This window comes from Bos indicus x Bos taurus, chromosome 4, assembly GCF_003369695.1.
Source record: "Bos indicus x Bos taurus breed Angus x Brahman F1 hybrid chromosome 4, Bos_hybrid_MaternalHap_v2.0, whole genome shotgun sequence".
NCBI classification, from domain to species: domain Eukaryota; kingdom Metazoa; phylum Chordata; class Mammalia; order Artiodactyla; family Bovidae; genus Bos; species Bos indicus x Bos taurus.
This window is the reverse complement of record NC_040079.1, coordinates 1,213,095-1,238,901: the sequence shown is the minus strand read 5'-3', so window position 1 is coordinate 1,238,901 and position 25,807 is coordinate 1,213,095. Positions and strand designations below refer to the sequence as shown.

The window sequence follows — 25,807 nt, the reverse complement described above, 5'->3', positions numbered from 1 at the left end:
GTGAGGTCGGGCACCAACCTCTTCTGGCGGGGCCCTGCTGAGACTCTGACAGAGCTGCGTTTGCTGTGCTGTGGCAGGGTGTAAGCGGGCAGGAAGACACAGCTGTGTGCGTAGTATGAGCACACACGCAGCGGCCCAGATCGCAGCGGCAGGCTGCAGCTCCCGACAGGACTGTGCCCTCACCCGCTGCAGTGTCGCGGCTGGCGGGCCGGTTCTGGGCGCCACGGGGAGTGACGTCGAACAGGTCCTTGGCAGCGTGTTCAGTTATGTTGTGTCTGATTCAAATTTACTTACAAGATACATGCAGTTTTTACCCCTTTTACCCTCAAAAATAATAACCATACAGACTGAACATGAGAATTGGGAAAACCTAAACGGGGTAAAAGGACGGAGCGGGAACCAGCCTGTGTCTCGTCACCAGTTGAAAGCCCGCTGTGAGCACTTTTCAGATGTGAGAGTTGCAATGTGTGCTTTTTCTAAAGCTTAAACCTGATGACCCTTCAGAAACCTTCATTTAACATGTTCTCCATTTGTATATGGGAAAATTACGTAATTAGGTAATTTTCAGTTTTCACTATAAAAGCTTGGGGGCCCTTTAGTAAGTTATTTCCGTGTCTGATGAGTTGATGTCCATGAAGTAGATTGAATTGTTGGATGAGAGGGCCTATTAATTAACTATTGTCTTTAGCTTGGAGGCTGAAGGTTGTGAAGGCTTATGACGTGCTCAGTCACGTCCGATTCTTGAGTGACCCCATGAACTGTAGTCCGCCAGGCTCCTCTGTCCATGGGAATTCCCATGGAGAAGAATACTGGAGTGGGTTTCCATTTTCTCCTCCAGAGGATCTTCCTGACCCAGGGATCAAACCCACATCTCCTGCGCTGGCAGGCGGATTCTTCACCACTGAGTCGCCTGGGAAGCCCACAAGCTTGGTGCCACCTGTTCTCCACACCTGGAGTGCTGGCCTCAGCGTGGCTCCCGCTCACACATCATCATCACGGCTTTTTAAAAAAACTTGTTTTTAGTGTTGCCATGACTTACAGATGAGCCTTTTCATTTTTCGGGTTAACTGTTTTGACCTTAATATCTGAAATTACACGTTCAAATTCGGTGACTACTGGAATTGTAAAAATCCATATTTAGGCTGTATAATAGAAACGCGTGCAAGGTAAAAAACTTCAAAAATGAAAGAATACAAGAAAACAAAAAACCATAACTGAAAACCCAACTGGCCTTATTCTTATAATGTTACTTAACTATCTTTTGAAGTAGCTTCTGAACAAGGTGATTTTATAATTACAAAAGTTCATTTAGCTTCATGTAAACAAATTAAAACCATTTAATGGTGGTATAAAACGGACACTGGTTTAAGTTGGTCCCAGGAGTTTTGTGAAGCGTCTTTGAAGGTTTCAGTTGCTGTATGAGCCTTAAATTGTAACTAAACGAATGGTTAGGGCAGTGATGAAAGGAGCGCTGCAGGAGGACGCGGACTGTGATCGTTGTAAACTGGGGAGCCGCGGAGACAGTGGCTCAGGAGCTCTCGCAAGGGCAGTGAGTGTCTGAGGCTGCCCACGTGGCTCTTGTTGAGAGTGCGATCACGAGTTCAGACTGCACTCGCCATGTCTGTGCCCTGACCTGGGGCTGTAACAGGAGTGTAATTACCTGATGTCTTGTGATTGGACGGACGGACGGAAAGCGTGTCCGTGTCGCCGTGTAGACCCCTGATGAGGATGAGGTGAAAAGCAACTTAATAGAACACTTGGATTTTCTGTGAACAGGATGAAGTCTCCCTAGAGATTTCTAAAACGTTTTAACTTTAAAGTTTATGATTAAACTTTGTATTTATACTTCTAAATATGGTAATAACGGCACTGGGGGCCATGTTCACAAAGTAGCTGATAGAAGTGACTTTCTGCAGGTTGAGTCTCACATGGCGGCACTTACTGTGGAACGCGGGACCTGCGGTTCAGAAGCAGCAGCCCCTGGGCTCCGTCCTGTCGACGGCAGCACCTGCCTCCCAGCGCTGCCCGGGTCTCGGCTCCCCATGGGGCTGGTGGAGCAGTGTCTGCCTTGGGCTGGTTCCTGTTGGGTCCTCCTCCCTCTCCTGCCTTCTTTCTGGGTCTCTGAGGAGGGCGCCAGTGACCGTGCTTCCTAACGCCTGCTTCTTCAGGCCTGCTTTCCTGCTCTGTTAACTGCTCTCTTAAGAAAGGCTTGTAGTTTTTCCACCTGCTTCCCCGTGCCCACTCTGAGCGTTCCTTCAGCTCGGGTCTGCCTCCGGTCATTGCCAGCTACCTGGGGGCTTCCCAGGCATGGTTGCCCGTGCACGCCGGTGCCCTGTGAGCCGCAGTCCCACTTGGCCTCGTGCTCACGGCCTTGTCCTGCTCACTGTTCTGTTCCTTTCGCCACTTAGATGCGTGGATTTGCTGCTTTGATCACGCTTGCCTTGGTTTAGAAATAGGCCATGCCGGTTCTCTTGCTTCTGTGTCATGGGTGCTTTTCTCTTAACCATCTGTCAGGAGTCCTTGCTTTTATTTCTCAAAGAATTCCCATTTCCTAGAAAAAATACAGCACTGATTGATTTCATAGTGAATTTAAGAGGGAACCTCAGTGAATTTTAAAAGTTTGTATAATTCATGTTTTCAGTAAGTGCTCACTGACTGGTAACAACCATCAAAAAGAGCTCCGTGTGAAGAGCTCTGCTCGCAGCTCTCTGCCCGGGTCTGTGGTGCGTATTGATGACCTTGAGCTTTGTGTTGGGACACACAAAGCTCTGATGTGTTCTTAGATGAGTCTCGGAAACAGCAGTAAAGCCGCAGGTTGGATGGACTGTGGTCTCTGAGGGTGAGCTGCGCTGTGGAGGAGCTTTGCTCCTGCTGCAACAGTGTCGGGAGGCATTGCTCACATTCCCTTTCAGCTCTCCTGTGGAGAAGCACCCTGGGTCAAGGTTTCACTAAGCACTTCTGTTTCTTTTTAGAAGACCCGTTTGAGGACTTCTTTGGAAATCGAAGGGGCCCCCGCGGAAGCCGGAGCCGAGGCACGGGCTCGTTCTTCTCTACTTTCAGCGGATTTCCCTCCTTTGGAGGGGCGTTTCCTTCCTTTGATGCAGGTACTACACCCTCAGACTCAGCCTGGTGTCTGAGCAGACGCCAGTGCAGGCCCCTTTCATCCGGGGCGCTTGCCGTGTGCACACGCCTGTCGTGGGGCAGCTCAGAGCTGCAGTGCATGTGTATACACACCTTTGCTTAGTAATCCACATTTCCCCTAATTTTCCAAAGAATGTTATACTTGAGAACCTACTTCAAATCTTAACTATTAAAGGCCAGTATTTAATGAAATTCTTGGCTAAAAAGAGTGAGGTTTTGGGATAAATGACTGAAATAACTTAGATAATCTCATTAAATCCTTTTTAGTCTAACCTCAGCAGTTTAAGAAAAAAAATAAAGGTGTCCTAGGAGAGTCCAAGTTGATGGGATCAGGAGCTAAGGCTGTAGGAGGGCCTGTGTGTGCCATGCAGAGTCTACTGGTGAGGTTTGGTGCGTGGCACTGGCTTGCGACTGGAGGCCATTCATCAGCTAGAGTCAGGCACGCAGCCTGGCGCAGCCGCGTTTCACTGGAGAGTTGGACTCTCAGCTCTCCTCTGATGTCGCCCAGGTCCTCTGTCTGTCCTGGGCCTCCCTTGTGTGAGGGTCCCGTGCTCTGTGGGCAGCACAGGGCATGCAGCTCCCAGACCCTGCCTCCTGAAGCCAGGGGGCTATGTCACCCATGGCAGGTGCAGCTGTGCTTTCCTCCAGCAGGCCCCCTCCTCAGATGCCACGTAGTATGCAAGGACTTAGGGAGAGTCAGAGAAAGCTGGGCAAACCTGTCAAAGAGTATTTCACTTAAGGCGTGTGTGTGGCATGCAGTCCTCCCCTTTAAGGAGCCGTGGGGAGGGCGTGTTTCTGCTGTAAGGGGCGTTCAGGGCGGGGCAAGCAGCAGGCTCTCCAACAGGCAGAGCAGCCTCAGCCCTGCCCAGAGTGGACTCGCTCTGTTGCGGACCGAGAGTCAGGGTTTCGTGTCCTAGGTGGCACCTCACAGCTGAGAATTAGTCCATGAACTCCAGACCCATACTTCTCCTGGTAATTGTGGTATTCTTGCTAAAGTTACTTCAGCTTCCTGGCAATTCAGGTTTGTATCCCCTGTGGTCACACTCACAGGAGCCAGCAGGAGCTTGTTGGGTGTGCCAGTCTGTGGTGGCGTCCGCGCCATCCTGTGAGATGCGTGGGGGCAGGGTGCTGGCCCGTGGGTAGGGGAGGTGCCTGGGCGGCCCCGCAGGCTGTGCAGGGCCCGGCTCCATGGGGGCACGCGTCTGCTTCCCCGGGCTGGCCGCGCGTGCTGCGCTCATCCCTGACCCCTCTGCTGTCTCTTACAGGGTTCTCTTCCTTTGGCTCGCTAGGCCACGGGGGCCTCACAGCGTTCTCCTCCTCCTCGGCCTTCGGCGGGAGTGGGATGGGCAACTACAAGTCCATATCGACGTCGACGAAAGTGGTGAACGGCAGGAAGATCACCACCAAGAGGTGCGGGCCTGGCGTCTGTGTCCTCACGCATAGGTGTGGGGCACCACCAGTGCCACCCCCGGGAAGGGCAGGGTGTCTGGGCCGTCTGTCCAGCCCCCGATCAGAGCTTCTCCTTGGAAATGTTTGCTTCGCGTGACACAGTAGACACCGCCCCTGTGGTGTGCAGTGAGTGGTGTGTTGGAAACGCAGCCACTGTAGCACCTGGAGCGTTTGGATGGCTGGCGCCTGTGTTCAGAGTCATCTGTCAGGATGTTGGCTTCAGCCACAGCATTAGTGGCTTCAGGTGTATCCGTGGCAAGTCCTCTAGAGATGCGCATTCAGGCTCACACACACGTCTACTTATTTCATACGACGATTCTAAGATGTGTTTTATCCCCCTTGCCTCCCCTCCCGCAGGATTGTCGAGAATGGTCAAGAAAGGGTGGAAGTTGAAGAAGACGGCCAGTTAAAGTCCTTGACAATAAATGGTAAGGAGCAGCTGCTGCGCTTGGATAACAAGTAGCTGGCCGCACGCGCGTAGCAGAACCCTAACTCTGGCACGCGCCATGCGAGGATTAACAGGAACATTTTTTTGAAGATTTCAAACGAACTCGACTTTCAGTATAACTGTACCTAATCTAAAGTATTTATACACAGCTCGTCGGAGCCCTGTTTGTCATAGACTTTTGAGTTTACTGTTGGGACCACGTGATAGGACCATTTTATTTGTCTTTAAAATTGTTGTAAATCTCTGTATGCACTTTGCTTTTTATTAAACGTAATCCAAGGTGGCCGTGACTCTTTCGTACACTAACACCAGCACGGACTGCTTTTCCATTGTGTTTGAAACGTGAGCCGAGTAGTCTCAGCCTGCTGTGAAGTTAACATTGCCAGGATGACTCTTCCACAAAATAATCTCAGTTTTTTTCAGTATTTAGTAGTGACGATATTAATACATTAATGGTAATACATTTCTGGTTTAATGTGCATTGAGGATGTTTTCCAGTTGTGCATGAATGCTGGCAACTTAGTAAGTTTTGACAATTGTTTAAATATGTAATGTTAAGCTTAGGTTTAAAAAAGTTAAGCTGGTAAACTGGGTCTTTGTCATTTGCTTTTAAAAAAAAAAAAGAAAATAAATGCAAATGTGTTCGGTGCATTCTTTCCCGAGTGGGGCCTGCCCTCCTGTGTGTGTGTGACTCCGTGCCTGTGCTCCTGGAGTCCTTCGTTCTGCGTCTGGACGCTGAGGCTGACCCTGGACCTTATTGATGTCTGTTCTTTGATGTATTTGGAGAGTGTATGAAAATTCCCTGTTGATGTGGAGTAATGATTAGCAATTCATTGACCATTTCTTCAGGGAGGGCAGAACCAGCTGCCCACCCTCCCGCCCTTCCCAGTTCTCTAGGCTGTGTTTGATGCCAGCTCGCTGAAAGGTAGCGTGCCTGGGAGTCTCGCGATGGTGCTGGCACAGGCAGACATGAAGGTGTTTTCTTTCGCATTTTCCATCAGTGTGACCCGTCATGATGACCACTGATAACTGGAATTCCAGCCAGAGGGGTATTACACAAGAGCTAGCTGGTCTTTTTAACTACCCTACTCAAGTTTGTTTTGAATCTAAACAGTGTCAAACTGCTAGAAGAAGCTATTTAAAGAAGCATTGCATACTTGAATGTAAGTATGGGAAGACAGCTGGAGCTAGGAAGACAAGGAAGGGGCGGCCGTGCGGCTCCGTCTTAGCACCCGGGGCTGCGAGGAGGCGGCTGTGGGCGGTCATGCTGGAAAGCCGTGCTGTGAGGTCCGCCCGGCCGACGGCCTGGCCCGGGGGGCGTGCTGCGTCTGTGCTTCAGCCCAGACGTGGCTGGCCTCAGTCACTCAGGGAGAGGGTCCCGGCACTTGAAATTGGTGTCTGACGGGTGGGATGAACTGCTGAGGAGAATAGGCTCAAGGCCGCCTGGGGACACCAGGGCAGTTAAGAGGAGTCTGGTGCGCCCCTCAGCGGTCCGGGTGCCTGAGAGCACATCCCTGGGCTGGCCGGGTGCGCAGAAGAGGGCCGTCTGCTGGCGACGGTGCTCTGGGGGCGCCACCGTCACACGGCCACCGTCCCCGCTCGGGGAGTCGCCAGTGTTGGCATCACCGTGGACAGGCCCGTCGGTGACGCGGGCGGAGAGCTCGGCCTTCTTCCCGGAGCCCGGGACGCGGGCGGGTTGGTGTCTGCAGCCTTGGGCCCTGTGCTGGGCGAGGCTGTGCACAGGGCAGGCTGCTGGGTGCGGTGCCGCCAGTGGCCACAGCCCCGCGAGCAGCGGCTTCTGTCTTCTCAGGGCTGCTCGTCGGCCGGTCCCTGTACTCACGGTTAAAGGTCTTCCTGGAGCCCCGGGGGTCTTTGCAGGAGGAGACTGGGCCCTGCTCCCCCCAAGGCTGCTGGTGGCCGAGCTCGACTGTCTCGTCGCCTGTGCACTGTGCCCACGTTCGGGAGAAACCCCTGCCGTGCGGGGTGGAGGTCTTCGTGGAGCCCTTGGAGCCCAGTCTTGAGGGGACTGCGGTGCCGCTGTTCCCGCGCTCGCTCACGCTGTTTCTCCTTCCTTGTCTCCGCCCCCTCGCCCGCTGGGGGTTGTTCAGTGACGGTGGGTGCCTCCTCCCTGTCGTTCCCGGGCTCCAGAGGTTCCGAAGCCCAGTCAGGGTTTCTGTGTGGTACGGACCATCCCGGCGTTCACGCCCGCTCCCCTTTCTTCCTCCCGACGGTCCATGCAGGGCACATTGTGGAGGTCTGCGGAGACAGCTGTAGACTCCCCGCAGCTAGCCCCTGTGCCCCACGTCTGGTCTGCCAGGGTCTCGGCCACTGTTCGTGGGGCCGCGTCGTTCCTCTCGGTTCTCACTCCCTTGTCTGCGGAAGCCTCGCCCTTCCTGCCTGGTCACCCACCAGCTGTCCTTGGCTCTGCAGGGTGGTCTTGTCGCCAGAATCCAGCAGAGAACCCAGCAGCAGTTTTCTAATCCGTTGTCTCTGGTCTTGTTTCTCAGTGGTTAGTCATCAGGAAGTTCACAGACAAGACAGAGGTGACCACTACAGTTTCAGGGGGCTTTGGAGCCAAGATTGTTGAGTGAATTTGCTCCCTTGTTGCTGTGTGGTCTGGTTGGGGTTGGACTGCATGTTTGTGACCCATGGCCTTTTACTTTAAACCCCAGATCCTGCCTGCCTTGAGTGATTCTCGAGGTGGTTGCTGCTTTCAGAGTGGGTGGTTTAGTGACACAGGTGTAAAGGCACAAGCCTAAATCATCGGTTTCTTTCTCTGTCATCCTTGGCTGCATCCTTTAAGTCTGAGGCTTCTGTTTCTAGAACTGCTCATGTGGTGACTTTTCATCCTTGTCTCACACCTCTGAATCTGCTAGCCCTTGCAGTTGTGATGAATTGAGTTAGCTAGATGGAGATTTAGTACTGAGTGTGACCAGCAATGAAAATGTGGTAAGACATTTTTTTTCCCTGTGTTTTGGTGACTAGTCATATTGTCTTGCTACCTATCAAGGTCAGAGGAAGGGAGGTCCCGGCAGCTCTTTCTCTGAGAGCAGGAATCTCGGCATCACGGTGATGAGGGGTGTGCAGGACTAGGCCTCTCTGGGACTCTGCATCGTCGTCCTGTTGGTGAACGGGGGGACTGGGCCTCAGAATGCCTGTTGCTTGCTCTCTGCTCGCACTCTGTCCGCCCGTCTCACCAGACTGCCCCCCTGGGCCTTGACTGAGGTTTCAACTGGGCAAGGTGTGCGCCTCGTGGAAACCGTGGCTGGACGTCTTCCCCTTTGCCTCTGATGCGGTTCTCAGAGTCGTCTAATGCGTCCCAGCCGCCGTGGGAGGACAGACCCCACGAGGGCGGGCCAGCCGTTCCTGCTCTGCCTCCCCGCGTGGGTGCTGGGCCTGCCTGAGGGGTCTGTTGTGGTCAGCATGGTGCCTGCCCCCCGCAGGGCTCACTCCTGCAGCCTGGCAGTGCTGCCCGTGAGCTGGCCACCTTGTCCCCCAGGCCTCCTGCCCCGTGACCCCCGTGACCCCAGTGTCCAGCGTGGGAGGCCGGATTCTTTGGTGGTTGCTGGTGGGTTGGTCTCACAGCAGGTACCGCAGCGGATTACGCATCGGCCGTCTCTCCCCACAGAGGGCTCATCTGCCCCTGGAGGGGCGCCCGGCCCGTGGTGTCCTGCACCCTCCCCGCCCTCTCCCTCCGGCCTGGTGTCGCGGGAGGCCCAGGCTGCAGGCCGCCGGGCCCGGGAGTGCTAGAGCGGGCGCAGCGTGGCCTCGCCTCTCCCTGCCCTGCGGGGACTGTGCTGCCTCCTGGGGATGTGGGGCGCCCTGCCCCCGCGGAGCCCCACTCTGGCGGGCGCTCAGCGGCGGGCGCCCACGAGCCCCGGGGCGGCCTGCCTCGGTGGAGGGTGCTCAGCCCTCGGCCTTCTGGGCCTTCCTCGTCCTGCGGCTGCCCCTCCAGCCAGAGCCCCCGGGCTGGAGAGGCATCTTCGCATCAGGCTTCTCCTGTTCTTTTTTCCAGTGATTGAGGTGTAGCTGTGGTTTTAAGGATCAGTGCACAGGACGTTTTAGTTTGCACACAGTTGCTCCTGTATATGGGAAGTCTAAAGAGTCACGTACCTGTGATTCTTTTTTAAGCAGTAATAGCAAGTGACTTTCCAGCTTAAAATTGGGAGTCATAATTTCCTTAAAAGGATGTCAGGTACCAGCACCTTGAGAAGTGGCCAGACTGTTGCGGCCTGAGTCCAGCGGCTGCCCAGTGTACTCCACACGCGCTCTGCTAGTCACGTGTACATGTTGGTCGATCCCTGGATGGACAGCCCAGCACCGTGGGGTGGAGGTTAGCACTGAGGTGCGGGCGGGAGGTGGGGGTAGAAGTTACTTAAAATAGTCCACCCAGGAGCTGTGTGGTGTGTGATACGCGGCTCAGCGGTTAAGGATCCCCCTGCTGACTCATGGGCCGCAGGAGACGGGAGTTCCATCCCTGGGTGGGGAAGATCCCCTGGAGAAGGCAGTGGCCACCCACGCCAGTATTCTTGCCTGGAAGGGAGTTCCATGGACAGTGGAGCCTGGCGGGCTGATCCCACCACCTTTGAAATGTTTGCTGACATTCAAAAGCACTCTTCTGTTTGCACCAAAAAAACACCCCATGTGATTTGACCTCTTGAAGAGCATTCACACTTTAAAGTGGAGTGGAGTGGACTTGCCTTCTAACTAAAGATGCTCCTGGAGCTCCTAGAAGGATGATGCGTTTACCCAGGGTTGACAGCACGTCCCAAGGTTGCCTGAGAGGGAGACAGGCCCTCCCGTCGGCATGGCTGTGCCTCTTGCAAGCCAGTGCAGGCAGGCCCTGCCGGCCTTTGCTGCTACTGTCTTCCCACACTGACGAGCTTTCCCCTCCCTGGAGCCGGCAGCCCGAGGCCCTGCTGCGTGTGGAGGCGACGCGGAGCCCAGAGCTGGGTGGGAGGAGAGGTGGTCTTTCCGAGTCCTGTCTCTGCGTCCCTTCTCTGGGGGCTGCGTGAGGGGCCTGAGTGCAGCTGACATGGGCTCGAGTCTGAGGAGGTCAGGGAAGGCTCCTGTGGAATCCGGGGCCTGGCTGCTGGCATCCTGCCACATGGGGTCCGGGTTCTGGTTGCTTCTGGAACGGCTGTGGCCCCACGGGTGCGGCTGGGGCAGCTGTCCAGCCGTGGTCTTCTGGTGGCCGTGGGCACCCATCGCGGCCCCCGCCCCAGGACTCGTGCTGCCCGGTGAAGCGTGGACGTTCGCTTGTTCTGTGACCGTCCGGGTGTCTGCGTGGGGTGGTGTTCCCGTAGGAGAGGTCCTGCTGAACTCGGCGCCTAGACAGTGTGGAATAATCCGGGCGTGGACGCGTGTGTGTTGAAAGGTGGTGATCGTTAGTTACCTCCCACAGGGAGCGGGGGTTCCTCACAGGCGCGAACCCCGTCTGCGCGGTTCGTGGTGGGATGGTTCATGGTGGGATGACACGGAGCCTCTGCTGGAGGGTGAGTATCAGGCGCCCGTTTTCCTGCAGTCCTCGGATCTCAGAGGCGCCTGTTCATCAGCGTTCGCTGTCGGCCTGCCCTGACAAAGCCCTGTTCCTTTTTAGTTGTCACATGTTCACTTGACTGGACTGTGTTGTGTCTGGGGGTAGCCTTTGCTTGAACAGCGTACATGCTGCGCATCTGAACGTTTTGTTTCTTCTTCGTGTATTTTCACTTGTATTTGTCCGTGTGTGGCTTTGATTATTTGGAACGTTGGTATGTGTTGAAGTCACCCAGCTTGCTCCCAGATTTCTTGCCAGTGTTGGTGTCCCTGAAGTCTTGTGTGGTGTGCCCCCCGTTGGGGATTCTTGCGTCGTCTTGTCCTCTGGGTCTTCTTTCCACCCGGGTTGCACTGTCACTGTGGTGCCTGCTGGTGGGGTGTTCTGATGAAATGCCTGCGAGTTCCTTGGCACGTATCTGCTAGTCTATGTAATACAGGTTTTTAAAAAATGTATTTAATGGATATCAATATTAAACTAGATTCACTCATCCTGAGATTTTTGTGTGGTTTAAATGGTGTCTCGAGAAAAGTCAGATTTTGTGACCATGGGGCCCTGCGGCAATCAGTCCGTCCTCTGATGGTTTATGTTGGTCAGTGTCTGTGGGGACAGCCTTTGGTCATCCTGTGGAGAGCCCCGCTTCCGCCTGAGTGCAGACTGAGCTGGGGAGGGCCCAGGCCGCCCTCTCAGGTGCTTAGGGCCCCTGGCCGTTCACACCAGAGAGGGGGTCCCACCTACCACCTTCCCAGTCCTGCCTGGCCCTGACCCAGCTTCTCTTGGGGCCTCTTCCAGCCGTGTGGCCCCAGGCGCCAGCCAGCCATCTTTGTGGGAGGCGGTGTGGGCCTGGGGGCCTGGGGCTCTGCAGGTGAGGGGAGGGGACTCTGCTAGTGGGGTGGGCGGGGGAGGGCCTCAGGCCTGGGGCTCTGTGGGCTGGGAGCTCTATGGGCCGGGGAGGGCCTTTGAGGCCTGGGGGTCTGCAGGGGAGGGGAAGGGGCTCTGTGGGGAGGGCCTTTGTGGGGGAGGGGCTCTTCGGGGGAGGGGAGGGGCTGTGCGGGCTGGGGCTCCGTGGGGGAGGGGAGGGGGCCCTGTGGGAGAGGGGAGGGGGCTCTGTGGGCTGGGGTTCCGTGGGGGAGGGGAGGGGGCCCTGTGGGAGAGGGGAGGGGGTTCTGTGGGGGAGAGGAGGGGGCTCTGTGGGTTGGGGGCTCTGCAGGCTGGGGCTCCATGGGGGAGGGTAGGGGGCCCTGTGGGAAAGGGGAGGGGGCTGTGTGGGCTGGGGGCTCTGTGGGGGAGGGGAGGGGGCTCCGTGGGGGAGAGGAGGGGGCTCCGTGGAAGAGAGGAGGGGGCTCTGGGTTGGGGGCTCTGCAGGCTGGGGCTCTGTGGGGGAGGGGAGGGGGCCCTGTGGGAGAGGGGAGGGAGCTCTGTGGGCTGGGGCTCCATGGGGGAGGGGAGGGGGCCCTGTGGGAGAGGGGAGGGGGTTCCATGGGGGGAGAGGAGGGGGCTCTGTGGGTTGGGGGCTCTGCAGGCTGGGGCTCCGTGGGGGAGGGGAGGGGCCCTGTGGGAGAGGGGAGGGGGCTGTGTGGGCTGGGGGCGCTCTGGAGGGAGGGGAGGGTCTCTGCAGGGGGTGGGAGGGGGCTCTGGGCGAGCCTCTGGGCTCCCGCCCGGGCCGTGTCCCCTCTTGCCGGGTGTGCGGGGCCTGGACCGGGGCCGGGCGCCCTCGGGCAGACCTAGTGGGGCAGGCTGGCCTCGGCCTTCCTGGTGGCCGTCCCGCGGGCCTCCAGCAGTCCACCCAAGGTGTGTGAGCGGTGGGCCCGTGCCTGGAGTAGCCCGCGGCGCACGGATGCCTCTTGTGATGAGCCCCACAGGCTCTCGGGAGAGGGGGGTGCACGTGGGGGGCTGCCTCAGGGCAGGGTGCAAGGGCACAGGGTCTCTCCTGAGCTCAGCGCTGCCGGGGTGGCCGGCCCCCTGGGGTGTCGGAGGCGTGGATGCCCTGCAGCACTTGGGTTGGAATGGCAGGATGGGAGGCTCTTGCTGTGGCCTTGGCCTCCACACCGAGCCGCGTCCCTCCTGCCCCAGCATGGGCGCCCTCCCGACTCCTCCCTGCCGCCGCCTGCCTTCCCGGTCTGCCTGTGGTTGAGGCCTGTGCCCCGTGTCTCCTGGCCCCAGTCTCCTGGGGCCGGCTCCCTCCCCGCCCCCGTGGGTCTGCATCCCTGCCCGGGGCTGTGTGTGAGCCCATGCCGCAGGGCCAGCGCTGAGCCCATGAGAACGGCACATACCAGGCCCTGCACCCTGGGGTCCCCTCTCAGGCCGCTGGTGCATTTTTGGGTGTTTGAATAATCCAGTGTGTGTCAGTGGGATTCCTGATGTGGGGAAGCATGGGATTAACCCTGCCCCACCCCCTCAACACAGAAGAGCAAAAAGCAGCCACCCCCGAGGCCTGGGGGGTTGTACATATTAGGAAAAAGTGACTCTGTTTTTACATGAGGAGGTTTGCTTTTATTTGCATGTTATCAGCCAGATTCCTGCCTGTGTTGGGGCTCCATTTGAGGAAAGAAGCGGAGCGTTTGGGGTCCTGGCTGTGTGCGTGTGGCTGCTGCTGGGACATTCCCCTCATAGCTGCTCGCTGACTTCACCGAGCTTCTGCACAGGGGCCGGCCGGTCGCGGTTTGTGTTGAAATGTTATCTCCCTTGGTGCCACGGGGCAGGTGTTTTCTGGTGTGTGTTTAGTTTCCCAAGTGAAGAGGATGCAGGACGGGTGATCCACGGGCTGCAGTTCCTGCGCATTAGCCGTTAGCTCCTGCACAGGGAAAAGGCTAGCAGAAGGGACACCAAAATAGTCCACTCTGGGTGGTTGAATTGGACGTGACTGACTTTCCTTCAAGTGACTTGCTTTGCGTTTACGTAGCAAGTTGTTGAAACAAAAAGCTCGGTGAATATCAGAGGAGAGGAGTGTCTCGTAATTGATGGTGTTGTATGGAAAGCGCAGAAGAAGCTGTAGAAAGAAGCCAAGGTGTGGTTGGTTTTCAGCAGGTGTGACGTTAGGTGTGGGGGTGGGATGGCAGTGGCCGTCATCACTTGCTGGTTTAAACTCGTGGAATTTTAGGTTGTACCACAGGGGCGGTGTGTGGGTTCGTGAGGATGTTGGTGCCGTGCCGTGGTGGGTGGGTTGGTGGGGGCCGTCCCCTGCAGGTGCTGGGTGGCCTGCAGTGGGAGCCTGCAGTGGGGGCACTCTGTTCTGTGACCCTTGGTGGACAGCATGCTTTTTCTGGAGGAGGTTTCTGTTCGGTGAGGAGCAGCCCTGGGCCATCGTTGAATGTCCACAGCAGGCCTGGGGGTCGTCCCGGGGCCGGGGTCGTGGGTGCGGAGGGAACCCCAGGGAAGGAGAGATGGATGCCCACTGTGTGGGGCCCTGGCCCTGAGTGTAGCAGTTGAGCATCGTGGGGCCCAATGCTGTGACTCAAAGTGCAAGACTCCTGGCTGCAGGCGTTTCCTGGGGGTGGGGACAGGTCTGGGGGTTTGGGGCCACCCTGTCCTTAGGGAAGAGCCTCTGTCGGCCTCCTGGGCAGCGTCTGCCATCGGGACCTGCAGCCCAGGCAGCGTAATGGTGGCGGGGGGTCTTGGGCAGCATGTCTCCTCTCGCACTGGACTCATGGCTGGTGCGTGTGTTCCGCCCTTCTGCCACCTGAAATCAGGACCCTAAGTGCTTCCCTGGAGCGACCAAGCCTCTGAGGACCGGTTGCCCCTGTGAGAAACAGGCCCTTCAGCCCAAAACCGAGGATGGGCTCAGAGACCCGCGGCGTGGCGAACGCGAGACTCAGTGACGGTCCCGCAGATCTGGCGTCTCAGCAGTGCAGGCACACCCCGGAGTCTGTCTCCAGGCGCCAGCCCCCGTGGGCTGAATGCGGGGAGGTGAACGGTCTTCCCAGGCCTCGCAGAGGCTCGTCCCCTCGCGGCTTGGGGCACCTCTGTTGCCCTGGGTTTTCCTAGGAAGGAGCCATGTCTGTCCTAGCCCTGGGTCCGAAGGGGTTGGGGGCTGGGCCTGTGGCCACGCCTGCGGGCTGGCTGGCCCCGGACCTGCTCCGCCTTTGAGCAGAGAGCCTTTGAGCAGAGACCGGCGGGTCCTGTCCAGGGGCGAGTGGCTGGGGCCCTGGGCCTCCCACCCTGACGGGGATGCACGCAGCCCTGGGAACGGGGGCAGGTCTTGCAGGAGGACATGGGTGCCGGGGAGGCTGTGGGCACGAGGCCAGGGCAGCGTGACCGGGGAGCCCCAGAGCCGACGCGGGCGAGGCCGCCCCAGCTGTCTGCGGTGCCTCTGTGTCCAGCACTGGCCCTGCCTCTGCCAGGAGTGTCCTGTGCCCCCTTGGGGTGGGGTGTCTGGCTCCCGGGCAGGGAGGGGGGCCACTGGCAACCACGGCCCCGGCCACCCTGAGGGCAGAGCCGTCTCTGCTCTGGACGCCGCTGCCCTGGGAGAGTCTGGAGACGTCTGGGGCATCGGCTCGGAGCCTGGGTTGGGGGCCCACACGCCCGTTGTTGGGGACCTTGCAGACCCCTGCCATGCGTGTTTGTGGCCGTAGGGCAGCTCCCGGTCTGGGCCTGGCTGCGGCACGTGGAGACCCGGCAGAGGCTGGCCTTGGCTCTGAGACGCCAGCTGGGCCCACGTCTGCCGGAGCTGCTGTCCCTGGGGGCTTGTTTCTCCGGCTCAGAAGCCGTGTGAGGCACGAGCCCTCTTCACCCGGGCCTGGTCCCAGCTGCGGTCACAGCCTGGGCCTCGCGAGGTGGGCTTGCCAGTGCCCAGGGTGTGCAGTGAGCTCACTCCGGGGAGCCCCATGTTCTGGAGCGGTCTCTGTCACTTGCCACTGAGCACAGTTTTGAGGATGGTGGTGGTTCAGTCGCTCAGTTCTGTCCGACTCTGCAACCCCGTGGACTGCAGCACGCCAGGCCTCCCTTTCCTTCACCGTCTCTGGAGTTTGCTCAAACTCATGTCCGTCAGATCCATGATGCCATACAACCCATCTCATTCTCTATCAGTCCCCTTCTCCTGCCCTCAATCTTCCCAGCATCAGAGTCTTCAGTGAGTCAGCTCTTCACATCAAGTGGCCAAAGTATTGGAGCTTCAGCATTAGTCCTTCTGTTGAATATTCAGAACTGACCTCCTTTAGGATGGATCGGTTGGATTCCTTGCAGTCCAAGGGCCTCTCGAGAGTCTTCTCCAACACCACAGTTCAAAAGCATCAATTCTTGGGCTCTCAGCTTTCTTGATAGTCCAACTCTCACATGGAAAAACCATCGTTTGATTATTTGGACCTTTATCAGCAAAGTGACGTCTCTGCTGTTTAATATACTGTCTAGGTTTGTCATAGCTTTTCTTCCAAGGAGCAGCATCTTTTAATTTCATGGCTGCATTCACTGTCTGTAGTGATTTTGGAGGTCAAGAAAATAGTCTCTCACTGTTTCCACTGTTTCCCCATCTATTTGCCATGAAGTGATGGGACCGGAAGCCATGATCTTAGTTTTCTGAATGTTGAATTTTAAGCCAGCTTTTTCACTCTCCCCTTTCACTTTCATCAAGAGGCTCTTTAGTTCCTCTTCACTTTCTGCCATCAGGGTGGTGTCATCTGCATATCTGAGGTTATTCCCTGGCATCAGCTGGTAAAGAATCACTTGCAATGCAGGAGACCTGGGTTCGATCCCTGAGTTGGGAAGATCCCCTGGAGGAGGGCATGGCAACCCTCTCCAGTATTCTGGCCTGGAGAATCCCCATGGTCAGAGGACCCTGGTGGGCTACAGTCCATGGAGTCAGAAAGAGTCGTACACGGCTGAGCGACTAAGCACACAGCCGGCAATCTTGATTTCAGCTTGAGCCTCCTGCCGCCGGGCGTTTCGCATGATGTCCTCTGCATCTAAGAGGATGGTGGCCTCGTGTTTGTAAACCTGTTAATGCCCAGTGTTACTCTGCGTGTAATGGTGGGCTCATAATGGGCGCTTGCGTGGACGCACATGGAAGGGTCTCTCTCAGAAAGTACCCGGCGGAACTACTGGGAAGAGGTTCTCAGTACACATGTTTCTTTCTCTCCAGCGCCCCCCCAACCCCCGCCCCGCTGAGGACCCTCTCCTGGCGCGTGACACAGGTGGGATTTTAGGGGAAACTTGTGGGGTCAGCGACGTGATCGCCCTGCTCCAGACCCAGGGCCTTGGGGCTCCTGACGCTGTGGGTGGCCAGCCCGTGGGACCGTGAGGAGCCCAGCCGTGCAGGTACCACCGCTTATCAGGGGCTCCCATAGGCCACGCCCCCTCCGTTGTCCCTGCACGGTGCCCAGTTCAGAGACCCTGTGGCCTGGTGCTTGTGAGAGAGAGGGCTTCATGGTGGCAGGCGGGAGGGTGCCAGGAGTCGTGTGTGAGCCTGGGGGGTTCCTGGTCAGCACAGCATGAGCCCCTCGCCGAGCTGGGTGTGCCCCTGGGGTTCGGGAGGGCGCCCACCCCGCGCTAGTGAGTGCACGAGCTGCCCTGGGCTCCAGCCCTGAGGGTGCGTGTGTGCCCTGGTGGGGGTCAGATGGCCGTCTGGATGCCGAGAGGACCCTGGGGCCCAGGAGGGTCCTCCCTTCGCCCACAGGGGGTCCCGGTCTTTGGGGGGCTCGCCAGACCCTGAGCCCTGGAGTGTGTTCTGCACCGTGTGCCTTTGTAAAAATAAGAGCAGCTGTCGAATTTAAACATGTTTTTCATCTTATTTATATGCCACGGGGCACACGGGATCTTAGTTCCCTGACTGGAGACCGAACCCTCTCCCCCAGTGGAGTGAAAGGCTGGCGTCCTGACCACGGGACGGGGGGCGCCCTGTGTGCTCCGCGCGTCGGGCCTGGTGTGTCCAGACAGCTTCGTGCCCAGACAAACGGCAGGTGCAGCCCTGAGGAGGTGCTGGGGCCGGGAGGGGATCTGCGGCTCCTGCGGGGCCCCCCTGCCTGAGCACTGGCGCCCCTGGAGTCCGTCCAGAGCAGACAGGCATCCCGCGCACGGCCTGGCAGGCTGGCCTCGCCCTCACTCAGACACACGGTGGGATTCCCTGAGCAGGACGGGGCTGGGGGAGCCCCGCCTCTTCCTGCACAGCTGACGGGCCCTGGGGGTCCGAGGTGGGTACCGGCAGCAGGCTGGCCCCCAGGATGCCCACCCCGCTACATCCAGGCCGTTGCGGGCACGCAGCTGCCCAGCATGAGCCTGTCCAGCACCTGGGCACTTGGGCCCCACCTGGCAGCACATGTCCCTGCAAAAGCACGTTGAAGCCCCCACGAGTGGTCGGCCGGCCGCTTCCTGCCTGGTGGACTGGAGCCCTGCGTGGGCTTGGGGGTGACCCTTAGCTGCAGGGTCGGGCCACCTACCTTCCCCAACTTGCGTCCCGCCTGGATTGGAGGTCACGTCACTGTGATGGTCGTGTATTAGCTGTGGCTCTGGGCCCCTCCCCCGGAGTGCTCTGCGTATTTGGGGGTCATGCCTGTGTGTGTGCTGGACACCGCAGCCCCAGGCCCCTGGGAGCTCCCAGCCCTGCTCTGCCCCGGGCCCCTGCACTCGGGCGCTTCCTCCTGCAGACGGTCGTGTCCCAGAGCCGCTCTGTTCATGCACACAGCCCATGTCCTCGAGGCGCTGGTGACCCCTTGGGGGTGGTGAGGCAGCCCTGCGCAGGCAAGGGGCGGGGGTGAGGGCCACGGCCAGGCCTGCTTCCTCAGCCAGCGCCCCTTGGGGTGGACGTCTGCTGTGAGAGTGGCCAGGGCCCCATGCTGACTGCCAGGCGCCCCTCCCTGCCACCAGGCCTGCGTGTGTGTTGCTGGAGGGGATCGTGAGGCTGGTGGAGGCCCGCCACAGGGGCCCACCAGGCCTGCAGGGTGGGCAGAGGCTTTGCAGGGCGCAGCGTCCGCTCAGGAGCCCTGGAAGCACAGGCCCCGGGTCTGGGCTCCCCAGCGTCGGCCTGTGTCTGGAGGGTGAGCATCTGTGCTGCGGGAGGAGGATTCCTCGGCCGGGGCAGGTGTGGGGTTTGGGGAGGAGGCGCGTCTGGAGAAGACAGAGGCAAGGCCCCGCACCCCTGCCCAGCACCGAGCCCAGGGCCTGGGGACCGGTTACCAGGGCAGCAGCAGCTGTGCTCGCAGCCCCGTTGAAAGAGCAGGGCTTTCATTTCGGGAGCATCGTGGTCGTCTTGTCCTCCCCCGGGGCAGGGGGACTGGAGTGGGGTCTGCGGTGGGCGGGGCAGTCAAGGGGCGCTGGCGTGGATGACCCCGTGGGGTTCGCGGGCCTGCAGGGGCTGCGCGCTCACCCCTGGGGGGCACGGGGTGCCACCACCACCCGGGTCCCCGTTTCCCACTGTCACTGGGCTGCTGCAGCCATGCCCTCAGGTAGGGCGCTGTGACTGCAGAGAAGGAAGCCGGAACTTGCTCGGTGGCGGCTGCCACTTGTTTTCTTCCGGTGTTCCTGGTGTTCCGATCACATGCAGAACTTCCTCCTGTGTTTGAAAAGACTGATAGAAACACAGCCCCTGAGCGCGGAGGCACGCGCTCGGCCGTGTGTCTGCCGTGACAAGTGACCGTGTGCGGGGGTCCTTGGCTCAGAGCTCCAGCGGCGCTCTGGCCTGAGCGGGGGACGCGGGGAGTCTGCCGCCTCCATCGCGGCAGGGCCCACGGACGGCCCTGCCCTCTCCCCGGGGCGATGCCCACGCAGCACGGCCCCGCTGTCGCCCCGGGGCCGGCGGGGGGCTTTTGGGATCCTTGAGCACGGCGAGGCCCAGCCTGGTTCCCCCTTTCTCTCCGCGAGGCTCAGCTCCGGCCCCGCTGGCGCGAGGACGCGGCCCCGGCCCGGCTCACGCGCGTCTCGTCCTTTGCTTTCAGGTGTGGCCGACGAGGACGCCTTCGCGGAGGAGTGCCTACGACGAGGCCAGAGCGCGCTGCCCGCCCAGCCCGCCAGCTCCAGCGCCCGCTCGCTGCGGCCGCCGCGGCCCGCGCCCCCTCCCCGGCCGGCGGCGCACGCCGCGGGGGAGGACGAGGACGCGCCGGGCGCCTTCTGCGCAGGTGTGCACCGGGACCCCGCCCCCCGGCCGCCGCGGGGCCCCCGAGGACCAAGACGCCTCCTGTGCTGCTGCGTGCTGGCCTGACGGGTGGGTGGGGGCGGCCGGGCGCGGCCACATTAAACGGGCGCCAGGCTCCCAGCACCGCATGTGTGTGTTGTCTCGGCAGAGCCCGCGGGCACGGCCTGCCCCCAGGAGCCCTCTGTCTGCGGACTGAGCCCCGCTGCCCGCCCTCGTGCTGATCACGGGCGCGGCCTTGGGGCCCCCTGCCCCCGGGGGCCCTCTTGCCGCGTGCCGGGTGCTGACTTGGCCCCCCCTATCCCAGGGGAGGGGTCCTGCCCGGGATCACACGGGCCCTGCTCCTCCCTATTTCAGCTTCTGGACCCGACGTTATCTTGGGGTCCGGGGTGGGGGGAGGATCTGTGAACTGCGGTCCCCATAGAAGATTCTGGATCACGTCTGAGGGCACAGCTGTGTGCAGGCTGGACCTGGCTGAGTCTGGAGCCAGGCGTCGGGAATCTGTAGTTGGGGTCGCTCCTCAGTTCTAAGCGATCGTTTTGGTTCTCAGGGCCAGAAGTCGCCAGGTTGACCACAGCTGGCCACGAGATGGAGGGCAGGTGGCCCCTCATCCGCGGGGTCAGAATGACGTCTCAGTGAGGTTGGCTCTGCACCTTGGGGCAAGGCAGGGACCCGGGAGGACAGGGTCCGCTGCTTTCTTCTGGAACTTCCTGCTGGGAGCTCAGTGCCTGTAGCCCCCCTGGCACCCCCCTCATGTGGAACAGGTCCAGGTCTGCCCCTGAGGACAGGGCTTGTCCTGTCCGCCCGCTGGACTGTGGGTGTGCTGGGCCCCGAGCCAGGTCTGCAGAGCCCCAAGGATGGCAGACACCTTTCTCCTGGGTGGTCGAGTGAAAAATACAGGCGGATGGAAGGGCTGGGTGAGTTCAGAACAGGCTTGCTGTGCCTCGCATGGGCCTGCGGGCGTCCTCCCTGGGTTCATTGCCACCTCCTGGCCCCGATGGCACGCAGGCTGGACGTGGTGGGGGACAGCGCCATGAGTCCAGCTTCCCGGACACACAGGACTTGATAGGGGTCTTGTGGCTGGAAGGGGTCCCTCTGTTTGGAAGGACCTGCCTCCCGCGTGGGGCCCAGGCCTGCCTCGGGGCGCTTGTCTAGATGTCTGGTCAGGAGGTGGAACCGGGGGCCACGGTGAGGCCTGTGCAGCCTGTGGGTAGCAGAGGCCAGGCCTGTGCAGGGGAGGGCAGTGGCTGCTGCAGGGGGTCTCGGGAGAGGAGGATTCGGCAGGAAAAGCAAAGTGACTGGGCTCTCACGCTTGGCCAGGTCCCGCCCAGGTGCCTGCAGGTGGGAGGCTGTTGACACCACGTCCTCACACATGCGGCACGCAGGGGGGCTCCGTCTCTGCCAGGTGCTGCTCCCGCCTGTGTCCTGGGGCGGCCGGGGGGCCTGGCGGACGCTGGCGCTGCAGGGCCGCCTCCTGCTGTTCATGCCCGCCTCCCGTAGTGAGCCCCGAGGCCTGCAGCAGCGTGCCAGCGTGAAGCCACCAAAGGGTTCAAGATAGGACGTCTGTGTGACTGGTGTGACCGGAGTGAGCTCTTTGACATCTTACTGGGAGATGACAGAGCTGCTTGCTCCAAAGGAAGGTTCCAGAAACAGACAGTGGAAAAGGTTGCTGGGTCGCAGGGCAAGCCAGGTCCCCAGCAGGTCAGCAGCCTCTGGCGCAGTGATGGAACCTGCTGGGCGCCCCCATCCCCGAGATAAGCTGCTCCCGGGGGGCATGCTCCCGTGTGGTGGGGAGGGTCCCACGGTGACTTCGGCCAGGTTTCCGTGTTCTGCCTCGTTTTCTTGGGAGTGTGTGGGGAGGAGCGCGGCCCCCACAGTGTGTCTGGTGCCCCACCCCCCCATGAGGTGTGTGAGGGGCTGGTGGGCGGGTTCTGATCGTGGGCGTGTGCTCAGCCCTCAGGGCTGGACTTGTGGGTCCCAGGAGGGCCTCCTGTGTGGATGGCCTGGCCCGTGTCGTGTGGTTCAGGGTTGGGCCGGTCTGCGGGGGGCATGGGGCAGCTCTGTTCACCCTGATGGCCCCTTCTTGCTGGCGCTCCTGTGAAGTGTGGTGGCCAACCCAGCTTTATTCAGAGGGTGCATCGCACGCCTCTCGGGACCCGTAAACCGGACAGCGAGACGTGGAGAAAGGATTAGTGTTCTCGATTTATGGATTCCACACACACCGGGGGTCTGTCCAGAACGTGGAGCTGTTAGAAACGAGAATTGACATTATTCAGCATGAAACAGAAACTCCTGAGTTAAGAGCAGCACCGGTCCTTTACCTTCCCAGACCTGGCCCGGGCGTTGCGGCCCGCCCACCGGCTGTTGGTTCTGAGAAGGGGTCCCCGAGTGGGCCCGCCCACCGGGTGTTGGTTCTGAGAAGGGGTCCCCGAGTGGGTGCAGGGCCTGTGAACAGACTGGGGCCCCAGTGGTTTCGCTCTGAGCCGCACCTGCTGCGTAATATGAAACCCAAGGACGCTTAGGTGGCCTCCTCAGGCTTAGGGGCCCACGTGTGCCGGCTCACAGACCCGCAGTGACGCTGGTCTGGTTCTGGGCAGGATTTTCACAGTGGTCTGTTCTCCCCCAAACTCAGCGTCCCACCCCTTGCGTCCATGTGGACGCGCGCACGCCCTGAGCTGTTTGTGCAGAGCGGCCCTGGGCGCCTGGTTCCAGGTAGAACCCCAGAAGGCGAGCGGATTGGGCCCTCGTCCCCCCCAGCCTCGGGCAGGCAGGAAGGCGGGACGTGGTCACCGCTGGGCTTCTGCCTGCAGAGGGGCCCCCGGTGCCTCGGGGCGGGGTGTGGGGCCGGGCGTGGGGCGGGGGGCTCCCGGCGGCGGGCGGGCACTCGGCCTCCGGGACCCGGGGTGCTGGTGTGAGAGGCGCTCATCGCCAGGTATCGAGTCAGCTCATGTCTCCGTTGGGCCTCCGATACGGAGCAGGCGGAGTTTGCCGTGTGGTGTGTCTCGTCAGCCGGGGAGGGGACGTTTAGAGACACGCGCTGCCGCCCTGCAGGGTCTCACACGCCTGTCTCCTTAGGATTCAAAGAAGGCGGCAAGAGGAAGAAGCCGAAGCACAGAGAGGAGTCGAAGAAGAAGAAGCCGACCAAGGGCCCCCTCTAGACGGCCGCGGCGGAGCAGCCGTGTGCACGCGCGTGCGGCCCGCGTCCTGTCTGGGGCGCCCTGGGGCCGGGGGGCGGGGGGCGGAGCGCGCGGGGGGAGCACTGGGGGCGCACGGGGGCCGGGGGGCGGAGCCGCCGGCCGCCCCTGCCCCTCCCGCCGCGCCCGCGTCCCCTCGGTCGGCCGCGGCCCCCCGCTCTCCGGCGCACACGCGGGGTCCTGCCGCCTTGGCCGTCCGCGGCCCGGGTGCGTGTGCATGCTCTGACACGCCCTCTCCTTCTGCCGCTGCGTGTGTGAATCTAGGCTCCATTTAAGCTCAGGGCTGTGTGAAGGTGACCTCCGACCCCGGGTGACCCCTCCCGGACCTTCAGGGAGCCAGACCTTCCCCGGGCGACCTGGCCGCTCGAGGGCTGGAGTCGCCCTCACATTGACGGTTTTCATCCCCGTCCTCTGCAAGCAGTCCGCGTTCCACCTCGGCTCGCCCATCTCCTCCTGGACCCGGAGCTGTTCTCCTGGCAGGAAGGTGGGAGTCTACAAGCTTCTGCCCCGCGGGGCCACCTCCGGCTCTTAGTGTGGGTCTGGGCTCATTGGGTCCTGAGCACGTGCGCTGAGCTGAAAACTAGAGCTTAGGGGAGCTCCCCGCCTCGGGCAGGGGTCCCCAGCTTTTTGCAGCCGCCCTGGCAGAGCCTTCCTCAACAGCGGCCCCTCGCCCTCCCCCTGGGCACCGAGGGCTACGTGAGAAGCTTCCGCGGGGTTTTCACAGGCCAGTGGCCCTTTCCCAGGGGCCCGGGCGTGCGGGGTGGCTCTGTGAGCGTGGGCACCTGGAGCAAGCGTGATGCGTGTGGTTTTCGGGTGACCGTGGGGGGAGGTTGTGCGGGGCCCTTGGGGGGTAGAGTGGACAGTGTTTGATGCTTAGTGTGGAAAATGTAACCATGAAAGCATAACGGATTTTAAGTGCTACCCACTTGAATAAACTGTAAGCGTTATTGACTGACACTTGGCATCGTTTGTGAACCCCAGTACTAGTCATTAAACAGAGCAGCTCTTCTCCATCATCATGAGGGATCCAGTGAGGTTTTGGGGTCTAGACCCTGAAATGTGCGACCGCAGGGGGAGGCATCCCCACCGAGCACGGGACGGTGAGACAGCGGCCTTGCCGACGTGCGGGAAGGCGCGGGCGGTAGGAGTCCGTCCTGGCGGACCGCGGTTGCACCCCAGGCCGTAGGAGGCGGACACGGCTCAGAGTCGCCCCCGTGAGGACCAGCCCCCCTCACGGCCTCTGGCTGGGGTCCAGGTCAGCGGGCCACACCCCCGAGCATCCTGCTGTGGGGACCCAGGACAGGGCGGTCATCTGGAGGCCTCAGCCGGCCGCCGCGCCTCCACGTCTGTCTCCACGAGGCCCTGATGTGTGGGCGGCTCCTGAGCGAGCAGGGCAGCGCCCGGAGGCCAGGAGGGCCAGGTGGAGGAGGGTGGCGTCCGTCCTGGGCCTGGTGGGCCCCCATCCCGGGGAGGCAGGGCCACGGGAGGGGTCTGGGCCCAGCCCCAGGAGGCCCTCCAGGCACCACCCCTTCTCCGGTATTGGGCTGAGGACCTCACCACAGCAGACGCTTGGAAACGTTCGTTTTGAAAGCAGTGCGCTTTCCCAGGAGAGGCACCATCGGCCCCTGTGTCCCGTCCTGTCTGTCGGGGCAGCATGGAACCAGGACCCGTTCCTGGGGAAACTTCCAGACTACCGCCGGAGCCTTAAAGATGTGGGCCCCAGTGACATTAACAGTCATGCCTGATGTTTTGCCAGAATGAGGTTTTATTTTGTAGATCAGCAGGGGGATCTAGGACCCCCAGACTTAGGGTCCAGACCACGTCTCTGCCTGCCTGGGGGCCCACCTGGCACGTCCCAGTCTGAAGCGCGTCCGGCCCCCGTGGGTGTCGTCTGGAGGGCCTGAGGACGGCCTGGGACCAGAGTGGGCGAGGACCCCTGGGGGTCTCCCAGCCCAGGTGTGGGGGGAGCAGGCGGGGCCCTCAGAGCATGAAAAGTGCCCACTGTGTCCCCCCTTCCCATCCTCGCGGACAGGAGTGGACGGCCCCCACCGAGCCAGCAGAGGCCGGGGGCGCGCTGGGGGCCGGGTCCTTCCCTTGCCCCACGCCGCCCCCCTCCCTAAAGAGCCCCCTTGGAGCTTCCCCGGGCGGGCCCCCCGCTGGCCCTCTGCTGTGCCCGCCTGGCCGTGGGGGGTCGACCTGGGGACAGGCCCCTGGGAGTGCGGGCTGTCCTGTGAGGCAGCCAGGTGCCCTTGCTGCCTTCTCAGCCAGGCCTGAGGTCCCCACTCTTCCGAGACGTGCAGGCCTGTCACCCCGTCGAGAGCAGGGGGCCCGCGTCCCACCTGGAGGTCTGGGCTGTCATCCCCCCGCCCACAGACCCTGCCCAGAGGCCGTGCACCCCCAGACAGCCGATGTCCCACCACCCCGGGGCTGCCCCAATGGACGCATGTGAGCCGCTGGCCTGCCCCTCTCACTGGGCCGGCAGTGACGGAGCCAGAGGCCTCGGCCAACAACCAGAGACCCTGACAGCCCTGCCTCTACCGCAGAATCAGAGGGGCCTGGCCTGGGACCCTGCCAGACCACCAGCGTCCAGCCCAGGGCTTCGCAGGGGGCTGCTCAATCTGTGTATCTTGACGAACTGAATGAGTGAATGGATGAATGGCTGCATTTTCGTGGTCAGGCTGAGGAGCCCGGCTCCTTGCCTGCAGAGGAGCTGACCACGGGCCTTGAGCTGCTTGAAGTTTTGTTTTTTTAGTCCCGGTGAAATACTGATGTTCAGTCGCTCAGTCGTGTCTGACTCTGCCACCCCATGGACTGCAGCACGCCAGGCCTCCCTGTCCATCACCAACTCCCGGAGTGTCCTCAAACTCATGTCCATCGAGTCGGTGATGCCATCCAACCATCTCATCTCTGGCGTCCCCTTCTTCTCCCGCCTTCAATCTTTCCCAGCATCAGGGTCTTTTCCAATGAGTCGGCTCTTCCCATCAGGT

At 60.8% G+C, this 25,807-nt stretch overlaps 1 protein-coding gene across 3 annotated transcripts in view; it reads left to right on the top strand.

Annotated features, from left to right (window-relative positions):
• Window positions 1-23,777, top strand: part of DNAJB6 (DnaJ heat shock protein family (Hsp40) member B6) — a 52,295-nt gene extending 28,518 nt beyond the window's left edge. For 2 of the 3 annotated variants that reach the window (XM_027538460.1, XM_027538461.1), the window contains exons 6-10: window positions 2,973-3,104; window positions 4,407-4,551; window positions 4,948-5,018; window positions 19,433-19,612; window positions 22,702-23,777. In XM_027538460.1, coding sequence (XP_027394261.1) covers window positions 2,973-3,104; window positions 4,407-4,551; window positions 4,948-5,018; window positions 19,433-19,612; window positions 22,702-22,784 — 611 coding nt within the window. In that variant the 3' untranslated portion in view covers window positions 22,785-23,777. The remainder of the gene's footprint in view (window positions 1-2,972; window positions 3,105-4,406; window positions 4,552-4,947; window positions 5,019-19,432; window positions 19,613-22,701) is intronic. The other variant, XM_027538462.1, reaches the window with a different exon arrangement.
• Window positions 23,778-25,807: the final 2,030 nt, after the last annotated feature.